The sequence below is a fragment of the Talpa occidentalis genome, unplaced genomic scaffold, assembly GCF_014898055.3.
Source record: "Talpa occidentalis isolate TD23 unplaced genomic scaffold, MPIMG_talOcc4v2.1 talOcc4.17, whole genome shotgun sequence".
NCBI lineage: Eukaryota > Metazoa > Chordata > Mammalia > Eulipotyphla > Talpidae > Talpa > Talpa occidentalis.
Window position 1 is genome coordinate 43,932,133 of NW_023601754.1, and position 15,930 is coordinate 43,948,062.

Genomic DNA, 15,930 nt, shown 5'->3' on the forward strand with positions numbered 1-15,930 from the left:
GGAGAGGCGCATGCGCGCTCCTGAGCCCGCGCACAGCGGAGGGGCTGCCAGGGCGCAGAGAGGGCTCCGGGCTGGAGCTGGAGCTGGAGCTGGAATGTCTCAGAGGCCAGGGTTGAAGTCCCGCCTCAGGCGCTCTCCTCTCCCACCCCCTCAGTTCTCAGGAAGGGGACAGGGTTCCCCCCCACCAGGGACAGGCCGGGGCTTGAGCTGGAATCTCCCAGGCCCAGCCCTCGCTGCACATCTCTGCCAGCTTGGGTCGTTGCTGTCCCGAACGAACACCCTCGGCACCCTCTGGAGGTAGGCGCCCCTCCTTGCGGCTCTCGCCCCCGAGCCCCCCCCCTCCCCCTGAGGCTGAGTGAAGAGGGGACGTGTCAGTGGGCTCAGGCAAGAGGCCTAGTCCCAGCCAAGCCTGCTGCCAATTCAATCTGTGTCCCCGAGTGGAGCTGTGCCCTTTGAGCCTCAGTTTCCCCCAGTGTCAATGATGCAGATGGCACCAGCCAAGCACTTCTCCCACTTGAGTAGCTGAATCTTGAATTCTTTTTTTTTAAAGATTAAATTATTTATGCATACAAGAGCTGGGGTACAGGCCAGAGGTGTGGGGGGGTGAGAGGATTCACCAGAGACAGAGTGGGGAGCAGAACAGGCAGACTGACTGAAATACACTGCTGAGGGGAGCAGCGGGTGAGAGAGGAGAGGTCTGCTGCGCCATGTGGTTGCTCCCTGGCTGGCTGGGGGATCGAACTCATGCTGTAGAGGCTGCGGATAGCTTCATAGGTTGCGTCTTAACCCCCTGCGCCATCAGGGAGGCCCTGAATCTTGAATTCTTGCATTTGAAGATGTTGAGCAAAGGGTGTCCAACCTCCCTGCAGCTCCTGTCAGATCTAGAGGTGGAAAGAGGGCACAGGCAGGGGGTGCAATGGACAGAGGCTGACCCCAGCAGGGATCCAGAGAGACAGCCTGGAGTCCCCAAGGAGAGAGCCCAAGCGCCCTACCCGGCAGAGCTTCTCCCTGAGCCTTGCTGTGCTCGGTTCTTTCTCCATCTGTGAATGGAAGCCCCTAGTGCTGAGATGAGGATGAGACTGGGGAAGCAGAGCTATTTTTCCATTCCTGTGTGGTAGGGAAGTAGGGGGCAGACACTGTGAGGATGTCTGGGGAGAGCTGGGCAGCTGGGGGGCTGAGCAGAACTGGAAATTAAAGCAGAACTGGGCCTGGCGGGTGTCGCAATCCTGCCAGGGTCAAGTCTGTGCATCCCTTTCACAACCATCCCCTCACCCCAAGGCTGGCACATGGTCGTGGGGACACAAGGCCAGCCAACCTAGAGTCTGGGTCCAGGGCCACCCCCCTCCTCAGCTGCCAGAGTTCACTGGCGGTCAAATGCAGCAGGGGGCAGGGGGGAAGCACTGGACTCCAGCCCTGGGGACGGATGTGGCCATGGGAAGGGAGATGGGGTTGGAGGGGGTGCTTGGAGCCAGGAGGGGGCCTGAGAGGGTGAATAAGAGCAGATGGACCTCTGGAAGCTTGGGAAGTGGGGGAGCGAGCAACGGAAGTGGGTGGGGGGCCAGGAGGGAATGGATGGAGAGTAACTCTTTGGGAACTCTGCAGCTGAGGTTTTGTGCTTTAGACAGGCTGAAAAGACACTTCCCCAAAAGGGAGGTTGGGGGTCTGTGAAGTTAAGAAACTGGAGAGTATTCAGGGAGGCCTGGGCTGCCCCCAGATGCAAGGCGCTAGGGGCCCAGTAGGACAAGCCTGAAAGAGGCTGGAGGTGGTATAAGGGGTAAGAGTTGGGGGGGCAGGGGAGGGTACACGGGGTAACCCAGGAGACATAGAGTAAGACCTGTTTGAGCTAGAGAAGCTTGCTAGGAGGGGGAGGTGTGGAAGAGGTGGCCTGGGGACACCGAAGTGAGTTAGGAGCTAAAAAGAAAGTTACTGAGAGCCCTTGAGGCTGGCAGAAGGCTATTAAACTGAGGAGAGGGGCTGAAGGCTGTCCTCTGATGGGGGAGAGGGGCTGTGACTGGTCTCCCCACAGGGAGAGGCCAGTCTGCACAGCCAGAGGTTTACTTGGGTGTCATGAATGTGCCTGCACCCCACCTGACCCCCCACCCCCCGCGAGAAGGGCAATAGAAGGAAAAGGTGGGTGGGCACAGGGAGACAGGCGCCAGGGAGGCTTAAGGGGAGGGAGATTAACCTGCCCCGCCCCCGCCTCAGCTGATAAAGTCCCTGGCCAGGCCACGACCTTCCATCTCTGCTGCCCTGCCACGGATCCAGGTGGGTGCTCAGTGCTCAGGAGGGGAGATCCACCCCCCTCCAGGCACCAAAAAAAGGGAGGGTGAGGGGCATTGGGGGAGGGAGGGAGGAGGGGTTCCTTGATCACTGTCGCCCCCACCTCTGCCTCCAGAGTGTCCCTCCGGCCCCACCATGAGGCTCATCCTGTCGCTGTCAGTCCTGCTGGTGGTTCTTTCAGTGGTTTTGGAAGGTAAAGGTGGGGCGGGAGACTGGGAGTTAGAGATTTGGGAGCAGGAAGCAAGCCATGGGCCTGCTGTCCCGGCTTAGTGAACTCCTGAGAGCTTCAGGAGCACCCTTTGGTGCTCCGGTTTCCCTGTCATCCGCTGATAGCCCCCAGCCTCACCCCCACCTCGTCGGGTGGGTCTTAAGGATTCTCTACAAGGTGGTCTTGCAGGGGCAGATCTACTCAGGGGAGCCCTAGCAACTGATGACGTAGGATGTTTACTCCTCCAGGATTGGCTGTCATGCTTTTACCGCCTGGCAAGGGGTAGGGGTGAGGAGACTAAGGAAGGGGTGTCCAGGCCTGAGAGTAAAGCAATTCCTAGCAGCTTGAGTCCCATCTGCTCCCTCCGTGCTAACACCAAGACCCCCACCAAGATCACATTCAAGGATCTTCTTTCCCATCCCTGGACTATCATTCTAAGGGCTGCCAATACTGAAATGTTGTATCCCTGTCCATATTCTGCGTAGGTCCAACCCCAGCGCAGGCAGACCCAGATATCTCGGGTACCTTGGAGAGCATCCCGGGCAAGCTGAAGGAGATTGGAAAGAACCTGGGGCAGAAGGCCCGGACAACCTTGCACCGCATCAAAGAGAGTGAATTTCCATCAAAGGCCCGGTCAGCACTCCCTCCCCTTCCCCCAACACACACATACCCAGGCATAGGAGGGCGGGGGTTATCAATAAACAGATTAGGAAAACAGGCCCAGAGAGATTGACAAGGTCCCTGTGGTCACAGCTGGGTCTCCAGTTGCTCAGATTTGGGGCGCAGATCTCAACACACTATAGGGAAGGTCCTGCATGGTGAAAGACCCATGTATGGGAATCAGACGCACCCTCTGATCCCTGTGTGATCTTGGGAGGAGAGCAGATCGCAGGAGCTTCGGTTTCTGCATCTGTAAAATGGGTTGTCCCCTGGGAAGTAAACTAGAGGACTTGGCACATTGCTTAGCACAGTGTAAATAATGCATTCTTTAACCAATCTCGGTACCTGTGGGGAGTTAGAGAATCATTCATTCATGAACAAATATTTATCAAACATCTACTAAGTGCCAGGAACTGTTTCAGTGTTGGGATTAACAGTGGTGCATAAGATAAAGTCTCAGCCTGCCGGGAGCTGACCTTAGTAGGGGGAAGGAGAACAGACATAACCAGTGAATTTCTAGGAGATGAGTCAAACATAGCTAAGCCCTAAAAAGATAATTAGCAGGATGGGTGTAAACAAGTCAGGCCTGGGGAGGGAGAGGCTCTTGTGAACTTGGTGATTGGATCTTTTGGAAATAGTAATACTTTAAAATGAAATCTGAATGGTCAAAAAAAAAAAATCCAAACAGGCCTAGAAACTTGGGGAACATGTTCCTGGTGGAGGTGGGTGCAAAGGCCCTGAGGCAGGTAGATCTGTAGATAATTAAGGAAAGGGTGACCTTCCAGGCAAGGCGAATCGCCTGGGCAAAGGCAGGGAGGCTGGATCATGCCCTTGAATGAGTAGGAGACAGAGAAAAGGTTGGAAGCAAGAGCTGGCAGGCCTTGAAAGCAAGGCCAGGGTCCAGTGTTCTCATCTCAAGCTCCTCTGATTCATCTGGGGAATGGAGGCATAGAAGTTGGCCACCTGGCCTAGGATGGCAGAGGCATAGAAGGTGGCCACCTGGTCCAAGGCTATTGTCTTGGGGAAGAGGAAGATCAGGGAGTCAGGTAGGGGGTGGTATAAAACAGTGACCTCTCCCCCCCCACATGGCCCCTCTCTCTACAGGAACTGGTTTTCAGGAGTCTTCCACAAAATAAAGGAACGTGTAAAAACTACCTTCTCCTGAACCCAGGAAGGCTACCCAGCTGCTCTGTAGCTGTGCCCCAGGAAGGGGCTCTGAGGATTTCCTCCATAATGCCCTTGCCATCTCCCCCACCCCCACACACAAACCAATAAAAATCCTGTGGAGAATGCTGACTGCTGCTTTGCTGTGAGGAGGGGACAATGGGACAGGGTCAGAGCTGCCCCATGGGGGAGGGAGGCCAAGATTCAAGTGTTTTCAACATTTTGTACTGGCCCCAGGCTGGGAACTTGTTAACTTCATAATCTCAAAAGAATCCTCCAGGAACTTGAGGCACTGGGTACTATTAATCCTGTGAAGGCTAGAGGTCCAGAGGGGTGAAGTCACATGTGCAAGTCACAGAGCTCCTGGTACCTTCTTCCCTTGGCTTCAGATTGATTTATTACCAGGCACACAGTAGATGCTTATTACACTTTTTTGTTTGTTTGTTTGTTTATTACACTTTTAAGTGGCTCATGAAGGATGATCAGGAGCAGGGCAAATTTCAGCTTTGTTGCCTCCTACTCCAGGAAGCCCCCCCTGATCCCCAGGCTAAATCAAGCACCTCCATCCCATCCTTTCCCACTCTGTCTGGATCATCACTGTCTGCTGACAGGTCTGTCTCTGCCACTGGACTGTGAGCCCCAGAAGGACAAAGCCAGGGCTGTCATCACCCCAATGTGACCCCAGGCATAGCCCAGCATGGGATTTGGCAGGATATAGAAGCTCCATAATACTTGGTGAAATAAATAATTATGCTAAATTGGGGAGAGGGGACCCTCAATATTATTTTCTCATAAAACCCCTCTGAAGTCAGTGCTGTCTCTGCCCCTACTGAGAAACAGGCCCAAGTTAAAGTCACTTGTGTGACATCATACAACCTGAAGTGGTGAGAGTGGGGTATGACCTGGGTGGGGGGTGGTGGTGCATCATCTCTCACCTCAGCAACTATGTATATATCCCACCACTGTCCCCCCACCCCAGATGCCCACTGCCATCCACCACCAAGCTGTCCCTTCCTCCCTTTCCTCTGGTAAACACCGTTCTCTTGTCAGAGTCTAAGGGTTTGTTCTTTATTTGGTTTTGTTTGCTTCATTGCTTGTTTCCCTTTATAGTCCACAGATGAGTGACGTCAGACAGTATTTGTCTTTCTCCTTCTAACTTATTTTACCCAGCATAATCCCCTCAGGATCCATCCATATTGTCAAAAATGGCAAAATTTCATCTTTTTCCTGGCTGGGTAGAATGCCATTGTGTATGCAGACCTCACCTTCTTTTTTTTTTTTTAAAGATTTATTTATTTTTATATAAGAGCTGGGGTACAGGCCAGAGGCACGGGAGGGTGAGAGGACTCGCCAGAGACAGAGTGGGGAACAGAACAGGTAGACGACCGAAATACACTCCTGAGGGGAGCAGTGGGTGTGACAAGAGAGGTCTGATGCGCCATGTGGGAATCTCCCTGGCAGGCTGGGAATAGAACCCGCACGGCAGAGGCTGCGGACAGCCTCACAGTGCTGTGCTCAACCCACTGCGCCGCTGGGGAGGCCCATACCACACCTTCTTTATCCAGTCCTCTGCCATTTGCCACTTGAGTAGCTTCCATACCTTGGCTATTGTGAATAACGCTGCAATGAACGTGGGGGTGCACATGTCTTTTTTTTTTTTTAAGATTCATTTATCGATGCATACAAGAACTGGGTTGTAGGCCAGAGTTGCAGGGGAGGTGAGAGAATTCAGCAGAGACAGAGTGGGGAGCAGAACAAGCAGATCAACTGAAGTACACTGCTGAGGGGAGCAGCGGGCGAGACAGGAGAGGTCTGCTGTGCCATGTGGGTCAGCTCCCTAGCCGGCTGGGGATTGAACTTCTGCTGCAGTAGCTGGTGACAGCTTGATAGCACTGTGTCTTTAACCCCTGAGCCACCAGGGAGGCCCCACATTTTTTTTTGAGTGAGTATTTTCACTATTTTTGAGAAACACCCAGAAGAGGGATTACTGGCCCCTCTGCTAGTTCTCTTTGGGATGTTCTAAGGACAGGACATTCCACTCTTGTTATATCCACAGTAACTGCACCAGTTTGCATCTCCAGGGCCACATTCTCACCCCACTTCCCTCCCCCCCTAGTTGGCCTGCCTGCACTCCTGCTGTGACTCCACATCCCCCCAGGTGTCATTCTCATGCTATCCAGCAGATCAGAATGCTCCTGGTCTCTCCTTAGAGTTCACATGGGGAGTCCAGCTGCCACTGGCTAGCTCAGTCTATTCTATACCAATTTAAACAAACAAACACTAATTCCTACGTACCCATTTTCTAGCATTCTGGAGTCTATCCATTTATTTTCCAAGCCTTTTCAGAAGCCCCCAGGAGAGCTCTCAGATCATTTCCTGCAGTGCCAGAGAGATGCACAGGGACAGAAAGAAAGGACAGTTCATGAGGTGAGTGAGACTCAGACTCACAGACATGGAGATGAAAACAACCGGAAGACACCAGTCTGCCCTCAGTCACCTGGCAGAAGCAGGAGAATGGAAAATACCAGGTGTGGTGAAGGTAGAGGCACCAGGGGAGGCACACAGCACACCTGGCTTTCCCTGTATCCCAGTGATGCCAACTCTGGTCCAGCACAGGGCCAGAGAAACACCAGGGCAGACAGACAGGATGCTCAATGCCTTGTTATTTGTTGGCATGGGAGCTGGCAGCCACCTGGGAGTTCATCCCTGCAGGGTAGAAGAAAAAAGGGCAGGACACCATGTGACTGCAGAAAGAACAAGCTAATACTAGCACAAGGTGGAGAGATGTAGCAGTGTAGCAAGCACGAAGTACAAAAAGCAACAGGAGAGGGCCTCCCTGGTGGCACAAGGGGTTGAGCACAGCACTATGAAGCAATTCGCGGCCTGGGCCTCTGCAGCATGAGTTTGATCCCCAGCCAGCCAGGGAGCTGCCCACATGCCATAGCAGACCTCTCTTGTCTCCCCACTGCTCCCCTCAGCAGTGTATTTCAGTCAGTCTGCCTGTTCTGCTCCCCACTGTGTCTCTGGTGAATCCTCTACCCCTGCACCTCTGGCCTGTACCCCAGCTCTTGTATGCATAAATAAATAAATCTTTAAAAAAACAAAACCAAAAAGCAACAGGAGAAGGGACAGCCTTAGGCGGGCCGGTTCTTTCTGAGAGCTGCATGCCAAACACATCTGAAAGACATTTAAGAGCAGAGGGAAGGGCCTCCCTGGTGGCCTGGGGGTTAAGTCTCTATGCTAACCCTAACCCTATCACCTCTAAGGCCTGAGTTCCATCCCCAGCCAGGTGCAGCAGACCCCACATGGTGCAGCAGACCCCTCCTGTCTCAGCCACTGCTCCCCTCGGCTGTGTATTTCAGTAGATCCACCTGTCCTGCTCCCCACTCTGTCTCTGGTGAATCCTCTCACTTCCCCGTAGCCCTGGCCTGCACCCCCCACCCCCGTACTTCTACACACACACACACACACACACACACACACACACACACACGCAAAGGGAGGGGGAGGGGATCAGGAATGAGGGTGGAGAACAAAGTGGGAAATAATGCAACTCTGTACTTAACACTGTTACCTGCACCCCCGCCCCAATCAACACCCCAATCTCCGACCCTCTCTTCCCACTCAACCACCCAAGGGACCGCGCTAGAACATAAGTCAGATTGTGCCCCTCCTTGGATCAAAAAACCCACTCTCAGAGGAAAACCCGGAGATCCTAGGTCTCGGAGCTCTGCACAATCTGTCTGTCGCACCCCCACCTAAGGGATTACACCTGCACTTTCATCTCAGCCCCTCTCATCCACCCTCACCTGCCCTCGGCTGGCTTCCACCTACCTTTAGGGCCTTTGACTGGCTGTTCCCCCAGGCCTGGAATGCTCTTCCCCTAGACATCCAGATATCTGCCTGGCTTGGCCCACCACCTCCAGGTCTCTGTTCAAAGCCATCCCTATTCATCGGGCTTCTGCACACAGTCTCCTATCTCCTTGGCTGCCTTTCTTTCCACTGTTTATTACCCTGTGACAGATCACAGGCTATCCCCTTGCTCATCTGCTCCAGCGTCTCCTGCTGTTGGGATGTCAAATTCATGGGAGTTGTCCTCCCTGCAGTGCCCCCAAGTGCCCAGAGTTGTGCTGGGCACCAGTGGTCACTGCAGTCATAACTTTTTTTTTTTAGATTTATTTATTTATGCATACAAGAGCTGGGGTGTACATCAGAGGTGCCAGAGGGTGAGAGGTTTCACCAGAGACAGTGGGGAGCGGGAGCAGAACAGGCAGATCTACTGAAATACACTGCTGAGGGGAGCAGCTGGCGAGTCAAGAGAGGTCTGCTGTGCCATGTGGGTCACCTCCCTGCCTGGCTGGGGATCGAACTCCTGCGCAGCCATACTTCTTGAATCAAGGCATGCCCCTGTTTACATTCCACAGAGCAGCTGACAGGTAGATGCTTGACTGCCAGTCATTACAGTGAAAAATTCATTGATTCTAATTCTGCAATTTTCCTTTTAGCACTTTATGTTTGGAAGCAAGACAGGCTCTGGGTTTACAGGTTCTCAGACTTACAAACATACCTCCAGGACCTCAGAGAGCCAATTGTCCTGGTCATACCTAGAAAAAGAGAGGGCCAGACATGTTTTCAGAAACCTGGTAAGGTGCACTTGCAGATGGTCCCCACAGCACACACACCGGGCAGGGCAGGAATGGGGGATGGGTCCTCAGGGGTCACAGAGTACTGCCTAGAGGAGGGGACATTGCACTGAAATCTGAAAGACAATTCAGAATTAGTCAGCGAACTGAGGAAGAATGTGCTAAGCAACTCACGCCTCCCTGTGAATGTTTGCCGCACAACACATGAATGGAAAACCGAATACAAAAATGAAGGGGGGGAGCATAAGAACAAACATACAGGGGCCCCAGTGGACTGTCATGAAGGATTGTGGATGCCTCAGTGGTGGGTGTGTTGTGATGATATACATTTGAAGAGGTGCAATCCTATACCTCTGAATCAAATGCCAATAAAATAAAGTTACCTCAATGAAACTCAAAAATGAATGGATGGATGAGTGATCTTTGGAAAATTTTAGCAGTGCCTGAAAAATTTAATCACGGTTATGTGAACACAGCGATTTCACACCTGGGTAGCTACCAACAAGGACCACAAACATGTTCACACAAATATTTGTGTGCGCAGATGTTCCAATTGGCATTATTCAAAATCACCAAAAAGTGGAACCTGCCTGAATGTTCATCAACTAATGAATGAATAAATAAATCCATATAGGGGCCTCCCTGGTAGCGCAAGGGGTTAAGCACTGCACTGTGAAGCAATCCGCAGCCTCTGCAGCACAAGTTTGATCCCCGGCCGGCCAGGGAGGAACCCACATGGCGAGGCAGACCTCTCCTGTCTCGTCCGCTGCTCCCCTCAGCAGTGTATATCAGTTAACCTGCCTGTTCTGTTCCCCACTCTGTCTCTGGTGAATCCTCTCACCCCCCACATCTCTGGCCTAAACCCCAGCTCTTGTATGCATAAATAAATAAATCTTAAAAAAAAATAAATCCATATAACAGATGTGCCTCCAGGATAGGTAGAGTCACATGTCACTCAATGATGGAGACATGTACTGGGAAATGAGTATTTGGGTGATTTTGCCATTGTACAAACATCATCAAGTGTAATGATACAAACCTATATACACATACCTGGGCTAGATGATACAGCCTATTGGAGCTGCTGTGGTATATGTAGTCCGTCTGTAACAAACATCATTACATGTGAATATGTGTATTTATGTGGTGGAATATTATACAGCCATGAAAAGGAATGAGGGACTGATGCTTCCACATGAGTGAATGGTTAAAACATGATCTTGTGGAGGGATCTCATGCCTATGACGTGTCTAGAAAAGGGGTATCTATCAAGACAGATAGAAAATTAGTGTTGCGGGCCTCCCTGGTGGCGCAGCGGTTGAGTGCTGGGTTGCGAAGCTGCCCGCAGCCTCTGCAGCGCCGGTTCGATCCCCGGCCTCTGGGTGAGGGTCCCACATGGCGCGCAGACCTCTCCTGCCGCCCGCTGCTCCCCTCAGCAGTGTACTTCGGTCCTTCTGCCTGCTCTGCTCCCTGCTCTGGCTCTGGTGAATTCTCTCACCCTCCCGCGCTTCTGACTGTATCCAGTGCTTGTATGTATGTATGTATAACTCAATTCAATTCAATCAATCAATCAATCAATCTTTAAAAAAAAAAAAGAAAGAAAATTAGTGTTGCCCTGCTGGGAGAGAAGGCAATGAAAGTGAATGCTAATGGGTAGGGGGGGTTTCCTTTTGGGGTGATGAAATGTTCTGGAATTAATGAATGTACCCAAAACTTAAATATTTTAAAAGGATGAATTTTATGGTGTAAGAATAGCTAAATTTTTTAAAAGTGAATGGAGATGCTCCCAATGGAAGAAGAAAAAAGAAATGAAGAAAGAGAGATTTTCATCATAGACTTCCCAGCCACAACCCAAGCCCTGGGGAGGTGAGTGGTCAGGGATATGATAACAGAAGGGAGGCGGGTGCATGGTGTTCGGATTGGGGCAGGAACCCTAGTGTTAAGAGAAAGAGACGGGGCCTCCCCGGTGGCGCAGCGGTTGAACGCTGGGTTGCGAAGCTGCCCGTGGCCTCTGTGGCGCCGGTTCGATCCCCGGCTGTTCCCCGGCCACCGGAGGAGGGTCCCACATGGCGCGCAGACCTCTCCTGCCGCGCGCTGCTCCCCTCGGCAGTGTACTTCGGTCCTTCTGCCTGCTCTGCTCCCCGCTCTGGCTCTGGTGAATTCTCTCACCCTCCCGTGCTTCTGACTGTACCCAGTGCTTGTATAAATAAATAAATAAATCTTTAAAAAAAAAAAAAAAAAAAAAAGAGAAAGAGACGGCGTGATCTCGCAGACACAGAACTGCAGGCTCAGCAGGAGCTCCTACCCCGAGACACACACATGATGGGGTCTCAGAGCCCACAACTTCCACCCCCACTTGTGACTTCCCTCCTTGTGACTTCTCTATCTCCATTCCTCCCCCACCTGGCGGTTGTTTTTGAGCTGCCTCTGAGGTCCAACCTTCAGCCTGTTCCTGTCCCCAGATGGCAAACATTGCAGGCAGCAAAGAACAAACAGCCATGCTTACCTTGGAGCTGGGGCAGGGGTCAGCAACCTCCCTATCCCGCCCCCGCCACTGCTCCAACCTCCCTCTTGCCCTCTAGAATTCCAGTGGGGAGGTGGGGGAATGGGACAGAGGTTGTACGGGCTTGGCTCGGTAGTGCAGGCAAGAGGGCCAGGTTCAAATTCACCACTTGCCAGCTGGAGAGCCTTTGGTAAGCGGCCTCACCCCCACACCCCATGGGTCTCAGTTTCCTCATCTGTAAAATGGGAATATAAAGATGCCTGCCAGTCAGGGCTGTCGCAAGTCCGTTCCCCGAGTTAACTTGCTAAAGTCCTGCAAGGCCACCTGGTGCTTTGGGGTGCTCAGGAAATATGTTAGGAAACAGCAGCTGACCTTGACTGAGGGGCTTCATGGACTGTGGCGCTGCTCACTGCTCTTTTATGTTTGCAATCTCCTTTACCCTTCCAGGTAAACAGTTCACAGGCTCCCGTTCCTGGTGAAGAAACAGGCCTGGAGGCGGTAAGCAGCTTGTAGTGGGAATGAGGTGGAGTCAGACTCTGGAACCCACGTGGGGTGGTTTTTCATAACATTCGGCATGGTGATTTTTCTCCCAATTATAGCAAAAACCATAAAATTGGCCATTTTCTTTTTTTTTCAGGTCTACCAGTCAGTGGCATTAAATTTATTCACAATTTGAGCCACCATGACTAATAGGCATTACCCCAAACTCTAGGAGCTTTTACTTTGCTGGTGATTGTGAGGAGCCCCAAGGAACATTTGCTGAGCACCTACTGTTTGCCAAAGCCCAGGTAAGCCTCCCCCCTCCATGCACAGTGTTCTCAGAAGCCTTTGGGTCTGGACTGCCTGGTACAGCTGTCAGATTTGCGGCCACGGTCAGGTAGTCAGATCAACCGCTTGCAGACACAGGATGCCCGGGGCAACTGGAATTTCAGATAAACAACAAATAATTTGGAGACAAGTAATTTTATTTTATTTTATAATTAAATTTTTGTGTTTATTTTCTCCATTGTTGTTCATTTTGGGGCAGTATTTGATTTCTCCCCTCAGGTGTCATCCCCGTACTTCCACCACCACCACAGTACCATGATCCATCACCACAGTCCCCTCGGCTCTTCCCTCTCCTGTTTTGACCCCACTGCCTCCCCCTCCTTGCTGTATGCTTCAGATCTCTAGTCAGCTTACAAGTTTTTAGACAAGTAATTTTAAACAACAAAAAAATTCCCCAATATTGCAACATACTTTTATTAAAAAAAATCATCATTAATCTGAAATTCCAATCACACTGGGTGTCCTGTTATTCTGGCAACCCCAGACCACGGATTCCAGCGCACGCGCAGTCTGCTGGCCAAGCCCTCCACCGTCTCCTGGCTGGGACCTCCAGGAGAAACAGGCTCATTTTCTTTCTGTCTGGCCTTGGCCAGAGCCAGCGAGGCTGCTGTTGACAACCTCCTACTGTGTGTGGCCAGAGCTGCCCTCTCAGGCCTTGCCAGCCTGCTCTGTGGAAGGCAGTGCTTAGCACCATCCCCATTTAGCTGATGAAAAAATAGAGCCCCAGAGGAGGGCCTAACTTTGCCTCCAGTCACACAGGTTAAGGTGGGTGTGGTCCTGAACCCCGGATGGCCTACGGGTCCTAGAAAGGAAAGCAGTGATTTCAAACAGCCACGACCTGTGAGCACCTTTATTTCCCGGCTCCAGGTGAAGAACTTTCCTCTTTTTTTTTTTTTTAAAGATTTATTTATTTATGCATACAAGAGCTGGGATGAAGGCCAGAGATGCGGGGGTGAGAGGCTTTACCAGAGACAGAGTGGGGAGCAGAACAGGCAGATCTACTGAAATACACTGCTGAGGGGAGCAGCGGGCGAGACAGGAGAGGTCTGCTGCACCATGTGGGTCACCTCCAAGGCTGGGACTGAACTTGTGCTGCGGTGGCTGCAGATAGTTTCGCAGAGCGGTGTATAACCCCTTGGGCCACCAGGGAGGCCCTGAAGAACGTTCCTCTTATAGCAACTTCCAATTCATCTCTGCAGTATGGACAGTGGCCCTATTTTACAGAGGAGGAAACTGAGGCCAGAAAGAGGGGTGGCCACATGGGATGGAATCAGATTCCAACCTGGTTCAGTACAGAAGGCCAAAGAGCCCTCTGCCCTCTCCTGTCAGGCTGGGGAGCTGGGAGCTGGGAAGGAGGGAGGCCAGCGGGGGGGGCATGGCCTCTGTCACTGTCACCTGCACCTCTCTTTGAAGTCTCTGCCAAGGGGCGTGGGGAGGCAGCCAGGGGAGGGCTGCTCGGGGCAGCCTCCCCATCCCCCAGCCTGGAGTGTTGAGCACAGAAGGACAGAGGGACAAAGCCCCCAGAAATGTCCCTCCCTGGACAAAGGCCCTGGGCCCTGCCTTCCCTGTGCTTCTTCGCTCTGGTTCTGGCCTGTGCTGTGGGTAAGGAGGAGCAGACTGGGAGAGGTGCGGGCTGGAGTATGGCTGTGTGGCCTGCGGGTTTGCAGACATGTGGGTCCGGAGGATGTGGTCTGTGGCGTGGAGATTGGTGTGCACGTCTGGGGTGGATGTGTTGAGAGCAGCTGGGCATGGAGAGTGCAGGTGCGGTCGATGCAGACGCCAGTGGATGGTCCTGGAGGTGTGTGCGTGCACGTGTGTGTACACGTATGTACGCGTATGTGCCATGTATGTGTGAGCATAAGGTCATGCGGTCATGGTAAATGTGTGTCTGTGAAAACACAGGTACACGACTGTGTCCATGTGTGACTTTATGGGGTGTTTGTGTAATTTATCTGACTCGAGTGTCCGGCCCAAGAGCAGGTGGCCGCGTGTGCTGGTTTGTGACTATGTCTGGGTTCTGCACATGCCTTTAAGGTTTTGTTTAGTGTGTCCATAATGCCCACCCTGTGTGCGGCACCATTCTGAGTTTCTCATAGGGGTGAACTGCTCCTCACCATTACCCTACGAGGTAGGTGCTTCCATCAACCCACTCTACAGAAGGAGAAACTGAGTCTCAGAGAGGCCATGGGCTGGAGACAGGGTGTCTGTGTGCGTGTGTGTACATGTGCCCTCGTCATGGCTCCTCTCTGTACATGAGGTTTTGCCCACATGTGGGGGTGCTGGACAGACAGGTGGGCACAAGAAAGGCTCCACAGGGGGAACTGGGACTCAATTAAGTCAGTCTCCATCCCTGAGGGCAGAAGGGCCTGTGCTCTCCCCCCATGGCCTGCAAGGTGGCTTAGCCATTGTAGGGGCCATGGGAGAGCAGACGGGGCCGCAGGAGGTGAAGATGGCATGAGAGGGGAGCTAGAATGAGTGGTAGAGATTCAGAATAAGGGAGAAGACAACAGGCAGACAGAGGGGTGACAGCAGGGACCACGGCGTGGAGGGCCAGAGACAACCAGTGGTCGGCAGGGGGACTTAGAGCTGGCAAGGGGCTGAACCTTGGGCCACCAGGAGGGACAATGAGGTGAGCATGGGGGACAGGGAGGAGGAGAGGTTCTGGGGTCCAGCCACCCAAGTTGCCTCTGGTCTCATCTAGAATGCCAGCAAACAATGCTTGTAGAAACCCCGAGTCCCCCACCAGAGCCAGCAAGGGGTCCCTGGAGCCTGGTTCAGGGCAAGGTGAAGGAGTTCATGGAGCCATTGGTGACCAGGACCAGAGAAAGGTGGCAGTGGTTCTGGTGAGTGTGTGTAGATGGCGGGACTCTTGCGGGGCGGGAGTGGGGGGTGAACTCCTGGGTCTTGGGAAGAGCTGGGCCTGGACTCCTGTCTGAGGGAGGGGGCTGGGGGCCTGGACTCCTGTCTGAGGGAGGGGGCTGGGGGCCTGGACTCCTGTCTGAGGGAGGGGGCGGGGGGCCTGGACTCCTGTCTGTGGGAGGAGCAGGTAAACAGCACAGAATTCTTGGAGGCAGCAAGGTCTCACTTTGAGGTCCTCCTGCAGGGGCCCTAGTGCCTTTCAGGGCTTTCTGCAGACCTACTATGAAGACCACCTGAAGGACCTGGGGCCCCGCACACGGGCCTGGCTGCGCAGCTCCAAGGACAACCTCGTCAACAAGGCCCACAGCATGTGTCCCCAGCTTTTCTGTGGGGACAGGATATAGGATGAACTTGTCTCCAGCCTCTACAATAAAGAAACTCTGATCCATATCCCTGTCGGATCCCTCCCAAGACCCCAGAGGTCACCCCGCCCCCAGCAGTTAATGAGTAGAGGAAATGGCAGCTGCAGTGGAGGGACAATGGGGGGCCTTGGGGTAAGGGATCTGGGAGCTAATCCCCCTGGCACCTCCCCCACTCCCTGCTGCTGTGGGGTATGGAGGGTGGGAGGCTCCAAGGCCCCTCAGTTTGGGGTGGTGGCTGAAGGCTGGAAGCAGGTGGGGTCCGCCTGCCCTTCAGTGGCCCCTCATTCACTTCTCATCTGAAGAAAACCCCAGACCCCATTCCTCGTGGGTGCCCAGGAACCCTGCCACAGCCCCCACCCAGCC

General features: G+C 53.1%; 2 protein-coding genes across 5 annotated transcripts; both read left to right on the top strand.

The window, feature by feature from the left end:
* The first annotated feature begins 105 nt into the window (after positions 1–105).
* Positions 106–4,438, top strand: APOC1 (apolipoprotein C1). 4 transcript variants are annotated; one of them, XM_037518174.2, is made up of 5 exons: positions 106–297; positions 2,206–2,265; positions 2,396–2,473; positions 2,974–3,121; positions 4,253–4,438. In XM_037518174.2, the coding sequence occupies exons 3-5, from the start codon at positions 2,416–2,418 to the stop codon at positions 4,311–4,313; spliced, it is 267 nt and encodes an 88-aa protein (XP_037374071.1). In that variant the 5' UTR covers positions 106–297; positions 2,206–2,265; positions 2,396–2,415; the 3' UTR covers positions 4,314–4,438. The 4 variants fall into 4 exon arrangements, with proteins under 4 accessions (XP_037374071.1, XP_054553580.1, XP_037374070.1 ...); XM_037518173.2 differs by lacking the exon at positions 106–297 and adding an exon at positions 1,580–1,774; XM_054697605.1 differs by lacking the exon at positions 2,206–2,265.
* Positions 4,439–13,848: 9,410 nt separating this feature from the next.
* On the top strand, positions 13,849–15,616 carry APOC4 (apolipoprotein C4). The gene is made up of 3 exons (XM_054697606.1): positions 13,849–13,888; positions 14,988–15,129; positions 15,390–15,616. Exons 2-3 carry the CDS (start codon positions 15,002–15,004, stop codon positions 15,547–15,549), a joined length of 288 nt encoding a protein of 95 aa, XP_054553581.1. The 5' UTR covers positions 13,849–13,888; positions 14,988–15,001; the 3' UTR covers positions 15,550–15,616.
* The last annotated feature ends 314 nt before the right edge of the window (positions 15,617–15,930 follow it).